The sequence below is a fragment of the Vanessa cardui genome, chromosome Z (assembly GCF_905220365.1).
Source record: "Vanessa cardui chromosome Z, ilVanCard2.1, whole genome shotgun sequence".
Classification (NCBI taxonomy): Eukaryota; Metazoa; Arthropoda; class Insecta; order Lepidoptera; family Nymphalidae; genus Vanessa; species Vanessa cardui.
The window spans coordinates 14,826,755-14,848,583 of NC_061154.1; the positions used below are offsets into that span (position 1 = coordinate 14,826,755).

The window sequence follows — 21,829 nt, forward strand, 5'->3', positions numbered from 1 at the left end:
GATAAATACAATTTTATTTTGGTAAAAGCTAGTACTACTCTGGCTAGCCCGTCCATAACTACGTCAATACTTTTTAATCACTTTAACTAACTACACTGGCTGAATTAAAAAAAGGTGTGAAAAAGCTAAAAAAAGGAGGTCCTTTTTTTCATTCACCGTCAAATCTGAATATCTAAATGAATTGAAAAAGTATCGATGTGTGTTATAAGAACATGTCTGTCATCATCTTTATGTTTCTTATGTTTAGTCGGTAATAATATATGTATAGTACACAAGTTTTATATGATAAAAATTGCACGCTTTTAAAACAATAATATTAATATTTAAAATATCATTTCAGACCGAAAGAAAAAAATTGCTTTAAAAGTCGAATGAGACAGTGGATGAACACTTCTATAAATGTAGATAGATAAACATTTTAGATTTTACTTTAAAGAATGCCTCTAGGAGATGAAAAAACAATTCAAAAATATAAATAATAATAATTAGGAACCGACGAACATCGAATGTGTCTCAGGCTTTTCTGACAAGGAACGGAGCCAATGTATTCACAATTAGGTATTGCCTTTGTTGTAATCATCTAGTTCCACCAGAAGCATCTATATTTTGCAGTTTCAAAAACAGAAGTGTTTGGATTAGTCACTTTATTATCGACTTTTTTATATCCTCCATACCTCAACTTTGAGAGCTGGAGAACAGACTATATCCCCATACTGGTCTCTGATGAGTATAGGTAGACTGAGACGAGCAGCCGGTCGTGCGGGTACAGAAGGTGCCTTCAGCTCACACCGAGAGGGTTCCACTCGCGGCCCCGGGGCGAGCCATTGCGCGAGCCGGCCGCCAGCTGTGCTCTCTGCTCCAGCCACGAAATCTGACAGGAACTGCCGCTCAGTCGATATGCATCTGTTAACAAAAATATTGTTTTATCGATATATCTGTAATATATCTATATTCTTTGTCGATATATCTATCACTTCGACGTCAGATAGAGTTGACTGACTGACAAATATTGGTCGATCAAACATCGATTAACGATGGGTCGAAGTAAAATCTTCATCAGTATTACTGGAATGATTTAGTATATACTATATAGTACGAATTGTAGATCGTCGATTCGATGAACCATTGATTCGGATGATGACGATTAAATTGCCGATCGACACTTTAACCATCGACGCTATCGATCTGCAACCTATTCATTACTCGTTTAATAGTGATAACTTATATATGTCTTAAGTTCTTTAACAGTATTATATATCATGTATTATAATGACTTCTATTCTTTTCATAATTCACATTAATATTCGAATACACTTTACTCGGTGATTATTGAAAGGAACAATAAATTGCAGCTAATTTATGCTAAAACTTTTCTTTTCGAATACACTTCACCTATTTAAAATTCATCATAAATCAGATTCCTTACATTAATTAAATATTGAAATTCAATGCATATAAATTGCAATAAGCCTCTATCAAAAGGAACGGCAACATGGCTTCATCGGAGCAAATACTCCACGCTCACTTCAATAATTTCTACAAGCAAATGATACATTTTAGGTATAATACTTGTAGTAACATAATTGGCATTATTGTTACGCTGTTCGCGAGCTACAACGGGGTTATGTAAATCAATTTTAAATAAGTGGAGCACTTTTCATATCATTTCATGCCTGTATCAAATCTAAGGTTATACAAATACATACGATTGTTCAAATTGGTGATTTATTAATTACGTTTAAACGTTCAGTCTAAGAGAACTATTTGAACACATATTAAAAAAATGCTTTCTAATTCCGAAGAGTAAAAACATATTTCCAGCCAAACACATATCGGGCTTTATTCATAATTCAGAATGTCGAAATTCTTCCTGTAGTTAACACCTGTAATTAGGGTTCCACATTTCGTCTTATTTTACAAATTTGTATTTGTATGGCTTTGTTGGCAATCTAGTAAATAAAATAAAAATGTTTTCCTTAACCGCCGAGCTCGACATGAATTTTATAGACATTTTAATAATAATGAATACCTGTTTCCCTTGGTCATGTCATCTCACGACTTTACCGAATCCATTCATCTTTTTATTTAGGTTTTCTCATACTTAAAAGACATAACAACGTTTATGAAATAATAGCAGTCAAGTTGTACATAAAAAAGCACTACAACAAACATTAATTTTATTTATGCAGTCCCAATTAAACATTCAAAGCTGAAACAGGACATATATCGATTCAGGTATTTATAAATACAAATATACGTCGGTAGGATACAATAAACAATTTGTTCAACCTACATTTTTCAGATAAGGCCTATTACATAATGGGGACTGTTATACTTTAATTTCATTATATACTTTCGTAGACTTTGATACGCCAACATCCTAAGCAAGCCAATTGAGAAAAGTTATCAAGCTATCCGCCCTGTTGCCAACGAATTATGTTATTGCTGGTGGATCGGTGCTGCATCACCATTTGTTTGATCCGATTTGGGTTGATTTTTTAAAGTCTCAGGCACAGATTGAGAGGCACTGGCTCACACATACTCTGAACTACACGACTGTTGCTCTCATTATAAACGAGACCGAATGTCATAAAAAGCTTTATATAACATTACACATACATAAAAATATATGACCGAAATATATAATATAATCAATAATACAATTGTATTATTCTTCAACGTAAACATATTGCGTATATTGAACACAATTGTATGTCATTATAGATTATGTTAAAACAGTAATCTCATGGACAAGGCGTTACATATATCCTCGAATAGTTGCTCCAAAACTCATATCTTATCGATTGAATAATGTACGGTGATATAATTTAATATTCAAAAAGACTATGAGAATACTACGTCGGTACAAATTGCTTGTTCAAGTTGAATGTAAGTATATTAAAAATTCTGGAAATACCTCAAAGCTTTTTAATAAAGAGTATTTTGCTATTTTACAGAATAAAATGATATGATAGGAAGGATTTATTTGATTGCATTTCGAAGGGACTTAGAGCCCCTGCTAGGTCAAAGCAAGTTACCTCTGACCTCTGATTGGTATAGATGTTCAAAGGGCGGCAATACCAATACATTTAAAAAAAACTATGTCGATAGTTGCATTATACTCAAAAAAAGGCAAAAATACATTCTTTAAATAATAGCTATTGTGCGTTAATTTACAATTATATTCTCAAATATGTTTCATTCATAAGTAGTATTTATATTGCTAATTACGTAGAATTAACCTATATATTAAATTATATTCGACTTAATTACCTATTATATTAGAAGGTAATTAAGGATATTTGTTATTATTATTTCGTTATTTAAAAACTTATACTTAATTAAAAAATAGCAGTAACCGTGTTGCTACAAGAATTCTAGATGAATTGAAAAATATTTCCATAGTTTTAAACTATAATTAGATTATAGAAACTAAAATTTGACGCTTTGATAATTATAATTATCATAACATTTAACAATAATTACATTAACCAAATTGTAAGTACGCGTGTCGATGGCAATTAGCAAAAATCATTGGAATGATACTAATTGAAGCTCATTATCGATATCGATAATTAAGGCGTGCTTTAATAAATGGCATCACTATCGTTAGAGCCAGCATCTGTAAAGGCGGTAGCGATAGTGGACGCTCCGCTCTCGGCTCTCAGTAGGGCCAGTCTGTGCATGACGGTCGTAGCGCGCGGTTGGTCGCGCTCCTGCGCGGCAACATGTCGCGCCTCCCCGCGTTGTTCGCGCTCCAGGCGCTAATCGCCTTTGTGATCGCCGAACATACCGGCGTGTGCAATTTATCTTACTGCAAGTGTGTCCCGGCAAAACACCCTTTACGGACCAATGTCAACTGCTCCGTTCCTCACAACCAGGTACTCAATTAGATTTCAAACAAAGTGTCCGTAGCATGTGGTACGTCACACATACTTTTGTCAGGCGTCGGCAACTTTCAACACAAAATAGTGTTTACTTTTTTTATATCAATTAGATAAATTAAAGAAACCACATTAAAATTTAAAAGTTTAGTATTTATTTTTAATAACCTAATGAATAAATAATATTATTGTTAATATTACTTCACTTAAAGCGCTATCGCATAACTTATATTTATTTCGTTAAATATATAACTAAAAAATGAGAAATTTTAAACAAAAATAAACAAAATATAGAGGTATAAAACGCCCTGTGCGTATCGGAGATACTGATAAACACCAATTAAATAAAATTGACAAAGAGAATTCCATCTATCTAAGACTACACAAAGACAACTACCTGAAGTTGATCCCTTATTATGTGTGAGCTCAGTGGTGGACCTTACAAACGGGCCATAATTTCCTCTTGTAAGAGCGACAGTTCACGAACTCGACACCGAGTCCTGAGCAACAAGTGGCACTGAACAAACGCACACGCGTTCAATGCGTACACTGTGACCGCGCACCGCACACATACACCGCACTCGTATTGTGTTCTACTGCACAGCTGTCTGCTGCTTTACTTCTAATTTACGTTTTAAACACCAATTTAACTTCTATGCACTCCGAATAATGGAGAGAAACTCATTTATATAAAAACCCTGATTCTCGGTCGCAAGTCATTATCGACATAAATATTAGAATCCGTTGAGTTAAGTATTAAAAGTAGTAATTACTGTTTTTCGAGGTATAAAGATCATTGGTAGACAAAAACTTATAAATACATGTCTAATAACCTCATTGTGACAGTCACAAAAGCAATTAACTCATCTATTTTTAATATCGATGACACAGTTGCAGGTCGAGACTTGTCATGAAAACAAAAATTGCAATACAAGCTCGTTTAATGATAATAACATATCAGAGCTCACAGTCTTCTGGTGGTTATAACATTCACCGGCATGGTCAAAACTATTTGCCCCAAATATTATATTGCTACTCGTACTAACAATATTAGTTAGAACAGGACAACACGACTCGTTTAGTCGGACGACTGTGAATAGAGAGTACGGGCTATTTACGTCGCGCACGCACTCGCGAATTTGACTAGTCCAAATTTAAAAACGTTTTGAGGCATATGAAATATTAAAAGAAATAATTTCGATATTGTCCTTCCTTGTAATATTGTATATGGTAATTGTTATCAGAAAACTGACTAAAATATATGAGTACCGTAATTATCAACATGTTCAAAACTTGTTTCTAATATTGCAAACACAAGAAGTGTTTGCAGTAGGTATACCAGTCCAACGTTATATCGACTTGTGATATTAAATTGTTAATCTATATGGCATTTATCTAGATATTCAGAAATTTTTTGATACGTATTAAATCATTTCAATATTAAATATTAAAAAAGTACTTTATTATCATTTGTAGGCACTTGTTAAATATGTATGCATCATATATGTAAAAGCTGAACACAAACCCTTTTTATGCTTAAAATTATTTAAAATTTTAAAGAAAAAGTACACTTTTTTAATTTTATATAATTGAATAACAATTATCATATAAATGTCATTTATATTATCAAAATGTAAACAAAAAATGTTAAATTATAACAACACTATGAGAATAATATTTAGCATTTATAACGAGCATTATGTACATAAAACCAGCTAGAATAGATAGAAGATATATACTTATATCAAATAGTAAAAACAGCATTCTAATCGAATATATAATATTCATATGTACCGACTTCCCGAAGCATGTTTTGAATTTAAATATTCTACGTAAAGCTTTTCGAACGAAATCGAACAATACTTAACTGCGATAACTACAGTTAAATGTAATTTTTAAATTTCTTAATCATTGGACTGGAAGAAAATATTGTATTCGCGAATAACTTTCATGAACAGCATTTTCAATATAACGCATACAACTTGTTTACTTCAATTGAAATATATTTTTCTCGGACAACTTCGAAACACGAAGTATTGATCAGTACATGCTATATAAAAAAAAATTATAAGCTATAACACTTAAAGTCATGTAAAGTAAAAGTAAATGTGCCTCCTATCTTTTTGAGAAAAATGTGGCAGATATTCTTCCGACACAGACATGCACAGACCGCTGATGTTTTCATTCATCGTGTAGCGCGAGATGAATTATAAACAAACATTCATTGGTGCTTGCCAGGGTTTGGACTCGAAATCTTCGATAAAGGTTCTAACGACTAGGCCGTCTCAGCTCAACACTTGTTGCGCATTTCATACGGACCACATTCACATGTCGTCCTTCTCACTCGGTATCCCGTTAAATTACATCGACGCTATCAAAGGGGCAGAAGGGTACGAACATTAACGAGTAAAAGCGAGAAGCTCGGCCGATCACTTTATTAAGTTAATAGTGATTTCAAACACAACTATGCTCTTTAACTTTGCGTTGAATTATATTTCCTGTATATTGTATACAAGCTCGCTTATCGTTTAAAGAACATTGAAGCCTGAATTGAAAATGCATTAAATCTTAATACTTATTAATTACTAATAACCATAAAGTTCTACCACTTATCGGAATATTTGTTATGATTGCTTATCAGTAGAGTCGGTTAATTTAGTTAATTTTATAATGTACATTTTTTTTATTGAGACATGACGTAATAATAATAACTGTCTTGTATCAACAAAGTTTACTCTAAAAAAGTTACTCAATCGGTTTATATGATTAACTTTTAGTCGAGTCGGACGCAAATAAAATACAAAATGAGACAGCCCGTGGAAGCGCGCATCGTACACGTCTGCGGGGCAGGCAACAGAGCGCGCCTGCGGGAGCAACGAACAAACCATAAAAAAACCGTAATGAGAGATCACTTCCTGCGCCCGCGACGATACGAGGCTGACTACGATACCTTAATTTACGCGGTAACAAAGTGCATGATTCATTCGAATATTAGGAAGACTTGCTATTATACAAACTAGGTCGTGTTTTTAAAATAGAAACGCAGAAACATGGTTTACGTTATTTTATCATAACGTTATCCAAAACTGCCGTCTATTAAACGTACTTCCTCATAATATTATCTTTTTCTAGCTCGGAGAAACAGACCCACATGACGGTTATATTAAGATAATCACTACATGCACCGACACTTTCACATCTCTATCATAAGTTACATGACGTCACTGAATTATTCGATATTTAAATAATGGGTGTAACATCTCTAGGTTAGGAATAACAATGATATAATATACTACGATTATTTATTTCATATTTGTTGCATGATCGTACGAAACACTACGAAGCTCATCAGAATTGTTTCATACTGCCGACACCCCTCACAAATCCGATGTCCTGCTATTCTCTAATTTCTTTATTAACTCGACTTTGCCGTTGACTTTCAATTTGAGTTTACTAACATTTCATACCAAGCAAACTAAAATTTGTTTTTGTTATTATAATCTCTTTAGCTAGAACATCTTAGACGTAGAAAATGTAATTAGTGAAGAATTAAAAAAAAAAAAAACAATTGCAAAGGCACAAATTAATATCTAAAAATAATAGAGTACCGATACTTTCTGGAGAACTTAATGCATGTCTCGCGAGACACTTCTACTAATCACAAAACATATAATTTGACAAAGTCGTGCTTACAACCGCCAGCGCGAATTTAACATTAATACAACCAATGAAAGTAATGCGTTACTCGAAAGAAAATACACAATACTGTTGACTTAGAAACTACTGCAGTCAGTATACCGAATGGTTTGTAGAGATATATAGCTAATTATAAAGAAACATTGAGACATCGGAGCACTTGTCCTCGGCAATTGGTTTACACTCGGCACGGCATTATCTCATAACATGCGAGTCATTTACGGTGGCAATGTAACGTCTCACCGAGCTGGACACGTCACTCGAATCATTTCGGACCAGCCCGACAACTAACCAGGTCATAAGGCGATAATACAACGCGTGGAGCATTCGTTGATTTCTTTATACATTGACTATATATTTCTTTAGATAATAAAATAGAGTCGGTTCTTTTCGGTAGAAACTACATTCGGAACCGATGCTTAGTTTCACATTCAATTTTATCCTGTAAAAAGATAATTCGAAAGTGTTTTTAAGACTGTAAGAGTCTCTTTAAATAACTCTTATTTTGATTGATTGATCTTATTAACGAAATCTGAAAGTATTTCCAAAGTATACCTTAACACTTTCTTATGTTCGTAATGTCTTTAAGCGAATAATTGAGATGACGTACGTACTTATTCAACTTTCTCTCCACCGCTTTGTAATAATGATTATCGTGTTGTTTGTTAGTACATTATTAAGTGATTTATAATCACATATTATTTAACGGAGCGTCGTAGAGTTTGCTTTACTGAGTTGGCGCCTGCGTATGACTAACGATGCACTGATTTAATTATTTCTAATTATTATAGTAATTGAATTCAGAGCATCTTTATATGATATTTTTATAATGAGATATAATTCTAAAGTTAACATTGAACTATTTTTGATGAATAATAAAATATATACTTGAGCAGATCGCACCCACGTATTGTTTCGACTGAATTATGTCTTGTGCCAAGCAAAAGTCTCCGGGCATTGTATTCGCCGATCCTTCCGTAACCTCCTCGAAGAGCACTTACGAGAAACAGATCAAGGCTTCGAACGATCGAGTAATGATCATTTATTTCTTATTAAGAAGTTGTCCCGTAATGACAACGCATAAGCACGGTTTGACGACCACTAATGTTATGCAATTATAAAAGTTGTTTTAACACAGATGTTATCAACATGGTTAATTTATGCACAAGTAGCAGCGGCGGCGCATATCATTCATGATCAGCCGCCATTTTACGTGATGAACCGATATATTACCGCTGTACCTCAAATTATTTATAAAAAATATATATAAACAATAGCATTTAAATTACTTATTACTCATCAAATATTTATACTATATGTATTTATATAAAAGTAATTGTCAAAGCTAAATGAATCACTAACATTTCGTAATCATTTTATAATTAATTATTTATGTGGATTATTTTTTTAAATAAATATGAACACATAACTGACCAATGAATGGAAGCGACAGTAGGTTTTGTAGCGATTATTATCAGTTCAAGTCCTTAAAAGGCGAACGTTGCAAGAATCGCTGTTGCAACTTGCAAAACATAACTGCTCAGACTCGATTCTGATTGTGAGTCAGAAATTGTATACACAACTCATCGAGTTTACATCAAACTCGACCACAAATCCAATAACATTAAAAAATTATACCTAACATATAACTCAAATTATTATTATTTAAAAATTTAACACATGTCGAATATTATTTTAAAAAAAATCTTTCTATTAATCCTATAATACAATAAACCCAGAGAATGTTGGAAATAACTAATAATAGTCGGTCGAATGATTTGTCTGTGCTCGAGTTTATTTTTATTTACGATGGCGTATGAGAGCGGACGTGTCATCTATAGTCTATACGCTTTTTTTTTCCTTTTTCAACGAAATACTCCACGTTTCTTAGTAAGGAACTAAGTGTATTGTTTATTCTTGTAGCTAATTTGTGATAAAACAATTAACTATCTATTTCAAACCGACTTCAAAAACAGGTTATGAATTTGTCGGCATATATGAATATTAATTTTCGAGGGACGCTTTTGTTTATGAGCCGATTTTGATTGTTTTTGCGTCGGGTGCCCTCCGCTCAGCTTCGAGATGGCCACGTCAAAATTTCATTGGTGAGGGATATTGTACAATTAAAATTTGAACATACATTTAGGGAATCACTGTTAGTGTTAACACTATACCAATTTTTTTCTAACGTTAGCCAACTAATACCTACCTACTTTAAATAACATAATACTTTTTCTATGCTAAGTAGCAATGATTGTTACCATAATATTAATGAGTCAGGCCGGCGATGTTATCTGTGCCAACGTTCATGAATGTGAACGTCTCGATAACAAATATCGAACGCACACAAGAAGCAAATATTTATCGGGAATAACAAAATAAATCGATAACTAAACGAAGTATTGTGCCTCTTTTGTCCTATCAGTGTAACTAACGACTAAACGTACGGATATTCGGCCATTGGTGCTTGAATGGACAATAGGATAAACGAAAGTTACTGTAACGCTGCTCTGGCTTTTTAAAGTATCCTATTATTATCACTATGGACGAAATTTAAATACACAATCCCTGTACTTATATTATATTTATACTTTATTATTCAGTTTTGAATAAAACTTTCTTACATGCACCTCATATTAGTTTCTTAGTAACGACAAAGATATATTAAATTCATACATTCGATTTGGTCAAAGTAATATTTATCATTTTAATATTTATAATAAACTTATGTAATAAATAATCTGGCGTTTCTTATATAAGTAACATAATATGTACTACATGAATTTTTGTGTTAAATAAATTATATGTAATAATACTATGCGATAAGTCGGTATTTATCTCTTTTTACATTTCGTTATCCGCTTTACTGAAAACATAAGGCACTAGCGATAACGGACTTCATTTAGCTAGATGTGGTATGAGTAACGATACCCGCTGATAACGGGACGAGAACTCGTGTTATCACGTGTATTGTCTACGAGGTTAGAGATGCCGATTCATTTTTCATATTTATATAAAACTATTGTGGAAGTACATTAATTTGAATTGCTATCGTCTTTGGTCAATATTTTATAATTTTTTTTATTTACAGAAAATGAACATTTTTGAAGGCGACCTACCGGAGAGCACTGAAATATTGACCGTGGCCGGAGCAGAGGCTCTTATGATAGATGTCAATTCTCTCTCTCGGCTGGACGACGCACGACACGTGCACTTATCGCGGAACAAGCTGATCCTCATGAGGACCGCCTCTGCCGTCAACCTCAACATAATCAATCTATACTTGGAAATCGACAACTGCGATGTTTTGAGTATCGAAACGAAGACATTCAGCAACATCAAAGGTAATATTCGATTTTCAAATTGTATTTTTACAATCAGTGATAGTCAGAAATATTGCCTTTGGTTAAAAAATAATAAAAAAAAAGAATTATTTTCATCCGTGCACTTTTTATTTGATTTTTGATTGCCACTGGTTGTAAAATGTTCATATATTTTATGTACATAAATACATAGAACACATACAAATATATATTTTTAATATGCTGCCATGCGAAGTGCTTTACCTGTATTTATTTCAATGCAAACGCGATATCAATAAATATTTGTATATTAAAAAATATATATACACTTTATCCGGCTTTGCGAAGCGCAGGGGCTAAATATTTTGATTCAGAGAATGCAGTAGACTAATTAGTATGAGCAGCGAGTCCGCTGGGCTTTAACTGTTCCCATTGCTTTATTAATAAGGATCTGATATAGGTTGCCCTTTTTCACACTTCCGACCTACCTAAAGTTAAAAGCTTTGCGCGACATGTATTGTATAACAATTTAATTGGATGGAATGTAAGTCAAAGTCTGTCTCGATACTGTGTAGAATCGAAACGTTTTTCACAACATGATAACAGTAAGGGATACAAAGTAGTGATGAGCTGTAAAAGTAAGCTTGCGCGGTCGCCGCTCATATCGGTATAACCGGTTCGGAGAAGCAAAAGTCTCGTGGCCGGGTGGACCTGATAATCAACTTTACGTCGGATTATTTTTTATATTTTGTCAAAAATTACGAAATCATTTAACTCGGTTTTTTTTCTTAATTCAATGTTTTAACTTGAAACACCAATCATTACTTATTAAGCTTAAACATTGGTGGTTATAAGCAGGTTGAATTCAATTTCAAAAAATTCTCGAAGGAGATTCGTCACTTCCATTTTATAATATCGTAAAAATAAGCACAACCCTATATTGCGTAATTGATAAATGTACTGTCGAATACGCTATGGATAAAATAAAAAAAGACTGATTCAATTTACTAAATACTTCGTAAGCACCGTTTAACCAAACGCGCTCCGTAAGGCACAGCGGAAGAGATCACTTGATTGACTGATTACTGATTCTTTATAACATTTTCTGTTCTTTATCCCGATAAAGCTTAATACTGCACGAGTAAGATCAGGATAGTCATACCGATAATATTTCAATAAATAAACGATAATAATAAATTACAATCTTATTGCTTTAACAGGAAATGTATTCAGAGATGTAGTTCTTCCAATAGTAATTTTATCTTCAAAGTACACTAAATCGTGGTGACTGGTCTGTCTATGTAAGAGAGATTTTCTGCATTCATTGGACGAACCAGTCCGAGCAGTTTCGTATCAAGCACATGAGACATCAAGTCTGAGAGTACGGCCTACTTCGACTGGATCACTATAAAAAATAACACAATATTTCCAATCTATAATTCTTTAGAAGCTTACCTTAAACGTACCATCATAATCCGAAGATCTTTTCTCCTCATTATCAGAAAGATACGCGGAACAACTATACACATAACATACTTTGCAAGGTACACAAACATTAGTATACACTGAGATTGCGTTACGAGTTCAGTTCCCTGAAATACTGACAATCACATTCAGTGTTCCAGCAAATGCCTTAGCCTTATAAACGATTAAGTTATTTACTGAAAATACGATACTAAAACAAACTACACACCAAATTTAAATTTAATCTGACGTATACTAAGAACATAACTGAGAATAACGTGGCATTGACACACAGAGTAACTGAAAGCAATGAAGTGTGAAACGAATCGACGTTAACTTCAATGGTGTAATTAGAACAAAGGTTTATTCACGGAAAATAAAAGCTTCTGTTTAGATGGTATGAAATTCGTTGAGGCAATTGTAAATTAAACAATTTACGAACGAAATTATCAGTAATGTTAAACATATTTACATATTGGCCGCGACTAATATCCAAGGGTATTATAATTGCGTCCACATAGGTAAATTAGAGTAGAATAATTGAAATGAAGCCATATTGTTCTTTACGAGTTTATTTTTTTAACTTTTTAACGGCGCTGCAACATATGAAGATGGTAACATATGGAACAAAGCTGCGCAATGACGCACGACCCAAACATTTAAACATATTGACAAAACAAGACAAACAGTGAACACTTTCACTTCCCCTTAAAATTTACGAAAAATATTCTTTTTACTTACAAATAAGTACTATTTCATGTATATTTGTGATCAATTGTTTTCATTCTGTTTTAAATAATTAACTTTATAACAAACTGCTCGTCCCGATTTCGCACATGAAAAATAAGACCCGTGACCACGAACGCTGTAAAGTGCTCGAAACGTCGGGATGTCCAAAATAATTAATATACGCGATTAAAATCCGTTATAACTAGTTTTATTTAAATAAGCAGCTTGATTAGGTAAAAAAGAAAAACCCAAATCTAAACTATTATCATATTATGACGATGAAACAATAAAATTAATGACCACCGTAGAAATGTGGTCCAATATCCCACTATATTGTTACTTCTGTTAATAGAACAGAATTATTTGTGTGTGCATTTAATACTTAAAACAAATATATCATTGAACTAAGTTTGTTCTTAAAATAACCTCCGATATTACTCGAGAGGTAGGTATTCTCAGAAATTGTCAAACTAGAAACCAATACGTAAACTATGTACACTATTGCAATAAGTTCAAAATGGTTCAGTCCATAACTGAAATCAACTATTGGCTATAGATTGCTACAATTTTAAGCACTTTACTCTTTGTTTTTTAATCTCGATGTTTGTAACAACAACATCATTGTTTTAAAAAGTTACGGATTTTCATCAGACAAAAGGTCGAATTATTAGTTACCTTACTCTCGTGTAACTGAACACATAAAGCACCAGTTTTATATTTATGGTTGATTGTCTTTAATGCCAATAGAAAGACGTTTCCAAAACATTAGTACGAAGAGCAAAGTAAAGCAGTTCATTTACGCAAGTACTTACAGCATGGAATCAGTGCGTTCGGTGACTAAGTCTAACTATTTCTGCGTCTGCGTCGTTTATTAAGATATGCATATACACAGTGACGACTTTATCTCCAGTTATGTTACATTAGCTTAGGAATGAAAATTATAATTCTGGCGATTCTTGATTTATTAAAGTGATCATTGTTCTAGCTCATCTAATTTATATATTAATAAGACACGATGAGTATTATATATTTGTTTATATCTACTTCTATGATATAATTTTGAGCTTGCTTCGATTATCCAAGCTTGGCATAAACTTAACTTCAAACGTCGGCGATTTTACCTTTAGTCTTTATTTAATCTGTACAAATAATAATATATTTGAAACAACGCTTCTTTGCGTCGCTAAATTGGTATAGAAAATAAAATATGCCGACCGTCAAATTCGGGCCCGTTCTCAATATTGTAAATTCATTAAAGTAAAAACTTTATAAATGATTCATGTGTCCCCTTTCTATTTCTTACTTCCATTGATGACCGACATATCTTAAAGTGCTTAATAATAACAATGACAGCTATTGTGATAAAATTTCCAAGTGCGAAGCGACGACGATGAAATTGATGTCCTTCTGGAGAATCGAATGAATCTCCATTACATTCATTTTTTTTTTGTTGTAATAGTTTGAGAGACCCAAATATGGACTGCAATGCTATGTTGTCAGCATCGTTCTTAAATAAATAAATATAATAAAATGCGATAAAAGTATTTAGTCATACAAATGTTTATACCTAATTAAAAAAAGTCAGCCAAGTCATTATTAATCCACCCGAATGCAGCGTATAGTAAGTAATTAACCGCGACAGATCCAAGATGGCCTATATTAGAGTATCTATAATTCACACTTCGCTCGTGGGATAATTTTCGTCGTACTCATGAAAATTTTCATAATTCATACTTCAGAAAGTCGTTTAATTAACAAAACAGTGTGAATAAATATATTCTTTCTTTACTTTCCTAATATGATATGCGCACTGGTATTCGGTGCAACAGGTACAAATTGTCTCATATAAGTTCCGGATGAAAATATTAAACTATCATTATAAAGTTTAAAAATTTGCTCTCAATGTTATATGATAACCAGATAGTACAAGTTAACCAACAATGCGTCTCATTTATGGCTCGATACATGTATATATGTCTATAGTACTTAAACCTCTACATATAAGTATTGATAATCGCTCATTCTGTTAGAAGATTGACTGAACTTCCATTAGTATACTTTACAAAGGCAATGGAAACCTTTCAGCATCGTCTGCGGGAAATTTTCTGAAAAATGCATCCTAGATTTTATTACAAAGTTATTTGTAAGGCTTTATTGATAAATAATACCTCCGAGTAGAATATTAGCCTTTTGTGATCTAGCTTCATAATTTTCAATAAGTTACGGTTCTACTTGAAACATATATACGATATATAACAAACTCATTCCGAGATCACCGAAGCTGTAGGTCCGATTTACTTGACGAAATTTTGAATAGTTACTCCTTTTGTGACGGAAATGCTCACAGAAAGGATTTTCGGTGATTTAAACAATAAGGCGTGAAATTATACGAATTTACATATTTGCCTACCGTTTTGCCGTTTTTCTACTCCATCATAAAAATCGAAATAATAGCCTTTTTCTGTTAAGACTCAAGTTTAGCCCGAACTAAATTTCATCAAATCAAAACATACACCATAACAGACATACAGAGTTGAATTACTAAAAAAAAATACAGACGAATTGATAACCTCCTCCTTTTTGAAGTCGGTTGAAAATTAAATTATATTACTACTGACATGTATCAAGTATAATTGTAAAATAACATAATTATCAATATCCGTAGTCAATTATTATAATAACTTAAAAGAAAAACGATTCTCGACGTTAAATTGTATAATGTTAGTGTCGAAAAAGAATGGTAGAATACCTAAATGAATATATGAATAAATGATATTATTTTAGATTTCTTACTAATATAAGCATAATAGTAAGAAATCTAAAATTAAGTTAAAATTCCTATTCATAGTTATAGTCTATCCGATATAAATTGCCTAATCACGTCTTATGAGACGACTATCGCCCACGGTTGTTAGCTTTATATAATAAAGTTTGTGTGTAATGTAATAGAATTTATTCGACGCTACAATAAGAAATCTGTAAAAAGTAATAATTCAATAACAATGATATTGCAGACTGACCACACAAATCTCAAGAAGACTCTCGTTCAAACTGTAGGTAGCCGTAGCTAGCTTCGAATACGGATCGGTATCTAAAAATATAACGTTTCCCCGACTCCGCATTCGTGTTTTAAAGGATAATGACTCATGAGGCGAACTGTTCATAATACAGAAGCGTGAATGTATCGTAGACAATAGAGGCGTGTTCAAAACGTGTTAACAAAACAACACGTGCTATCTAAAACAATTTCCTACCTTTACGGAAGGTGCTCAGAGTTACGCAACAAATATTATAATATTTATGTTAAATTAATTTAAGAATAATATGTAGTTTATTTGAATAAATATATGTTTGGGATGTTTTCAGGGCCACTGTCTGTGACAATACGAGACTGCGATTACGTATCCTTGGAAGGGAGAGCTTTTTCATGGCTTTTATCTATAAAGATCGACAATGTTCGCCACCTGCAGCTAGGTCCTGGTACCTTTATGCTAGATCCAACCGCAGCTAACGTCGGAGAACACGGACCAGGCATGACGGTCAGTATCTTTTTAATATACATATGCATTACTGGTATATTATATTTCTGTGTACGACGCGAATGCTATATTAATTTGCAATGCGAATTCTGCTATCATGTGTTATAAATTGTTGATTTTTAAATAGATTTTTGTATTTCAGGTTCATTTGAAGAATATTTCTACGACAGAATTCCCGGAATTGACCTTCGGCTCTTCAGCAGCTATGATATCGTTGGAATCGGTTGACGTCCGCAGCATCCAAGCTGGAGCCTTCCCTGCCAACACATATAATATAGTAATGGCGACCAACTGCACCTTTCATCGCATTGAAGGAGAATCTTTTGCACCTAAGTCACTTATAAACAATTTGCATTTTCATGGATGCAAAATTAATGTTTTTGGTTCGAAGTCACTTCAGTCGGCTGTGGCCATTTTAAATATTTCACGATCCAGGTTAGTTTTAAATCTTTTTTTGTTATTAAAATTTAACCTTGCGTGTAACCATTTTATTTTTAGCTGTTTTAATATCTAAAAATTTATTTTATTTCTCCTCATTACAGATTTGAAAATATAGAGACGGGCGCCATTAATGCCACTGTAGTTGCAGTCGTCATAGTCGATAGTATTTTCCACATATTCAATGAGAAAGGGTTCGAACTTTCTTCATGGAATAAACTCCAAATACAGAGAAATTCTTTCGACGAATTAGCACCAAACGCTATTGTTGCTCCTGGTGGATCGATACATGAATTAGTATTCGCAGACAATGAAATTGAAGATATGCATTCCGGAAGTCTTGGATTTATAGGCCAGGCATACTCAAAATTTGGGGATAATATTATTTTCAAAAGTAATTATTTCGGTAAACCCTGTTATTGCAATATTAGTTCTTGGCTAGCAACAGGCTTAGGTACTGCTTCTGGAGAGCCATTTGAAAGTGAAAGTTATTGTACTGTTAATGAGTTTTTCGCTCGATGTTTTAACGTACCTGAACAGAATATGGTTTTAAAGAAATTCGCCGATAATGTTTGTAATGACAAGCCAAATATTCAATGCGAAACTTATAAAAGCCCTGAGACAGGAACAGTTCCTGAAATAAAGAATCCAAGGTTCCCTCATAAAAAGAACGTTCAAGGGGATATAAGTGAAAGAGACAAGAAGATAATTGGTATAGTAATTGTAACTGCATTAGGCTGTGTCATCATAGTTATGTTTATCAGCTTCATTAGGTGGATGAGACGACGAGGGCATTGCGTTAATTTGAAAAATCTTATAATTACATCTAACTCATCATGTGGCGCCCTTTGTGACCGTTTGTGTGTTTGCGGTTTAAACAATGGAGTAGACAATGCTAGATCTATTTCACAACTATCTGTTAATGAATATTCCGAGCGACACCGACTCAATGAGCCACGAGTAGAAGAAGTTATTCAAGAAACTACTATTCCAAGTGTATTTACACAAGAAGTAGTAGAGCTTGAAAATAAAACGACTCAAACATTACCCGAAGAACTAACTAAAGAATTATTAGAAAACTTGAAAGAAAAACTAGAAGATCCTGAAAATTATGTGGAAGCTCGAGAAATGATCGAACATCTTTACGAACTCATTAAAGTCGAAGAAAGCTGCAATAACAACACACCCACCTTACTGAATGTTGAAGAAAATATTTACGATTTACCATTTCAAAATACAACACCACGGATTGGTAAAAATAAGAAGCAAATGATTAGTGTAGGAACTCGTACTCCTTCACTCGATAAATTGACACCACTATCACCATATAATAGGCAAACTGCATTAGCGCATGAATATTTTGAACCCAAAGACTTTGCTGTTCACTTATATGCAGAAATAGCTAACTGTGACAAAGAAAAGAAGAATCTTTTGGGTGCTATACCCGATGTTTTGGGCGAACAAGCTATTCCTCGAGGTCCTTATCTCCGCGCTGTACGTGATAAAATGAATTCAAATACCAGCGTCAGCCCTTCTACTAAATCTTTTAATAGCACGATTGGCAGCCCTCAACTTATGTCCACGATAAAATCTAATAAATCTACAGCTTCAAATACTTCTAATAAAATGATAAACAGGCCGTTACCTGAGAAACCCATTGGAACCGTAGATCCTGGAGAAGGTACGTCTTTTCGACACGGTTAAATTGGCAAAAAGGGCCGACTAGCCCTTGACCGCAGGCAGATGATAATCGCAAAGATCTCGAGTTTAATTGTGTGAAAGTATATTAGTGCTCCAGATGAAAGTATGAGCGTGATGTTTGCTTAATGTTTCTTTGCTGTGATATTTAGTTTGTTTATTTAAAATAATTATTTCGATACGAATATTTGTGTCGGTCCAGACAATGTTGTAAGTTTTTTTTTTGTAAATATTCTTTATTAAAATATTTAATTAGAAATAAGGTCTACGGAATAGTTATCTATCGCTTATCTTGTATATCTATTAAATGAATGTCTATAAATCACAATTAACATTTGAAAATCTTTAACGCTATGTGTAAAGCTGTTCAATAATAATCCTTTAGGCAATTGAAAAAACGAATGTTAAATTAAATAAATAACTTTACAAAATATAATTTTTAATACCAAATTCTAGTTACCTACATTATTGTATAGTTAAAATAATGTACATTCTATTCCATAAACATCAATATTTACATTGTACATTGATCTACAGATTGTCTAAGTAATTATTTTTTTACCACACTATCGTCCCAAAGGTTAGTGAGTGATTTTAGAGTCTCTTTTACAAAGACATTACTTTAGTATACTTCTTATATTTTTATAATAAAAATTAAAATTTATAAGAATGATTTGGCAGTAGCTATCATTTATTGACTCGATTCGAAAATTTGACCAAACTCATCACGAAAAGTGGACCTAAGTAATTTTAAGCATGTCGTTTGATTTATGAAACAAATGCAATTATTCCGCCACCAAATTTGTATGATATTAAATGATGTTTAACTAATATACGATCAATTGCTAACATATGTAAGTTCAATCGATGTTTAGTAATGATGTTCTTCTCAATCATCGTCTTATTAATTTACTGTAATACCTTGTAGATATAAAATATTATATCAAGAAGTATGTAGTTATTCCAATTATTAATTTTAGTAACTTTTAAAATATTAAACAGAGTAACGTGCAATGTGAGAAAGTACGATGAAACATTTATTCATAAAAGGGTTATTATTCTATGTCATATGCAATCGTAATAAGGCGACTAAAGTTTAAATTTATTATTAATGTAATATGTGTTATTTCATTGATGTTGCGTATGAAATAAATGTTGACTATCACTCCTGTATTTTATTAATTCAATCGTGTGTTAACATGTTTTTCTTTATTATATTTTTCTATTCCAAATAAAACTTGACACGACTATACATAGAAAGCTACACATACATTGCCCGAAGCCTTTTTAACGGCAATATGATACGAGCAAGTCAGTTTCGTTGGAGAACGTTTAATATTGGAATACGAACAAGTTAAATAGCTACGGTATTTCAATTACACTTGCAGTATGAGCATACTCGGTCTACTAGAATTTAAAACACAAACAAAAACAAAAGTTAACATAATCTCATTAACGTTCTCAGGTTGAACGAACGAAACTTTTGTAAACCAACACAATTTCATAAGCAGCAATATTAATACACAGGCAACTATTCTATGGGTTTTCTTCTAAGAAACGACAAGTATCTACATCGGTTACCAGCCTGTAATTCAGTTATACCGGGCGCCGAGCCGATTTAAAAATATAACATCCGGTGCAAAACCGCTGCGACAGGCCGACAGCGGCGTCATGTACTCATCGCCATCGCTTGATAAGCAATAAAAACTTTCTTTGAATGTGTAAAATAGTTATTATAACTTTGAATAGAATCAAATTCGACATAAAGATTAAAAGAGAAAAAAAAAACATAAAAAAAATGATTTGTATGTTATTTTTTTTTTAGTATTGTACTTTTGCTGGTGGTACTCTTATCTTAACATCTTGTCTGTTTGACTTTTTATAAGTACATTTATAGGTTGATGAATTTACCACCCGAAGGCCTTTCAATAATCACCAATAACCACAGACATCACCGTCACCAACCTTGGAAACTTAAATACCTTGTGCTTCATGTCATACCCTTGTGTTGCACTCTTCAAACCAGAACACAGACAATCTAAATATTGTTTTTTGGTGTTTGAAAAAGCGATAAGAGGCGATAGATACCCAGAACATCTTTTCACAATGCCTACCACCAAGTAAATCAAGCCTTATTTGTAACCCAGTAACCTCCAACTGCTTAGAAATAAACTTGCATCATTTAGCTTTTAAATCCACCTTAAACATTTTGAAGCTGGTAAGGTGTTATTTATTCACTTTAATAAAATTTTATTAAACGCACTACGTAAACCATTGTTTCTTACAGGATGGAAAAATTCGCGGAAATGCTGTAGGAGCATAGGTGAATACTAAGAAAATTAATCTCGTTAGTGGGATAAATAGGGGATGAAATACTGATGTTAAAAATAAAAGAAATAAGGTTTAGACTCGTGTTAAAGTTAAAGGCAGTTATGATCAGGATCTTTTTTGAATATTCAACACCGGAGATTGTTATATTTGATTGATCAGTTTGCACAAAAGACACTTAGGTAATGATAGTTAGGTTACTTTTTTCATTGCTTGAAATAAGGAAATTGGGTAATGGGTTTCACCGAAAAATCATCTCTCAAGAGGGCGAAATGGGATAAAAATGTGTATAGAATTCGTTATATTTCAAGCGAATATGTCGCCTTACACCTCTTTATGGAAAACAATACCTGTAAATGTAAACAAATAAGTTTATTAGGAACCTTGCATTTCGCAAAATAACGATTGACAATTGTGGTCAATTTTTTTTACAATTTGGGGCAAAACTGTAAATACACGTGACGATTTCGGGATTGTTGATCCATCGAAGAGAACCACCAGAATTTTATCTGATTAAAATTTTTATCACATCATGAATCCTTGCGTTAGATCCGCAAGGTATGATGAGGTTCTCCCTAAGAGAAGAGAAAGCCTTTGAACAACTGTAGGACATTTACAAGTTGTTACTTTACTTTCAATTTTAGGACAAAATATGTTATTTCAAACGCGTTAATACTATTAAAAATCACGAATGACTAAAGATTCAAAATATACAGAATAGGCTATTTGACTGGTTTTTAAAATCCATTTT

At 32.9% G+C, this 21,829-nt stretch overlaps 2 protein-coding genes across 2 annotated transcripts in view; one reads left to right on the plus strand and one right to left on the minus strand.

Annotated features, from left to right (window-relative positions):
- LOC124543036 (E3 ubiquitin-protein ligase MYCBP2) overlaps positions 1 to 21,829 on the minus strand; it is an 89,274-nt gene that overhangs the window by 26,359 nt on the left and 41,086 nt on the right. The window contains exon 35 of the mRNA XM_047121048.1: positions 675 to 903. Coding sequence (XP_046977004.1) covers positions 675 to 903 — 229 coding nt within the window. The remainder of the gene's footprint in view (positions 1 to 674; positions 904 to 21,829) is intronic.
- Positions 3,652 to 19,915, plus strand: LOC124543033. Its single transcript, XM_047121045.1, has 5 exons — positions 3,652 to 3,881; positions 10,672 to 10,924; positions 16,442 to 16,614; positions 16,757 to 17,049; positions 17,157 to 19,915. The coding sequence occupies exons 1-5, from the start codon at positions 3,729 to 3,731 to the stop codon at positions 18,754 to 18,756; spliced, it is 2,472 nt and encodes an 823-aa protein (XP_046977001.1). The 5' UTR covers positions 3,652 to 3,728; the 3' UTR covers positions 18,757 to 19,915.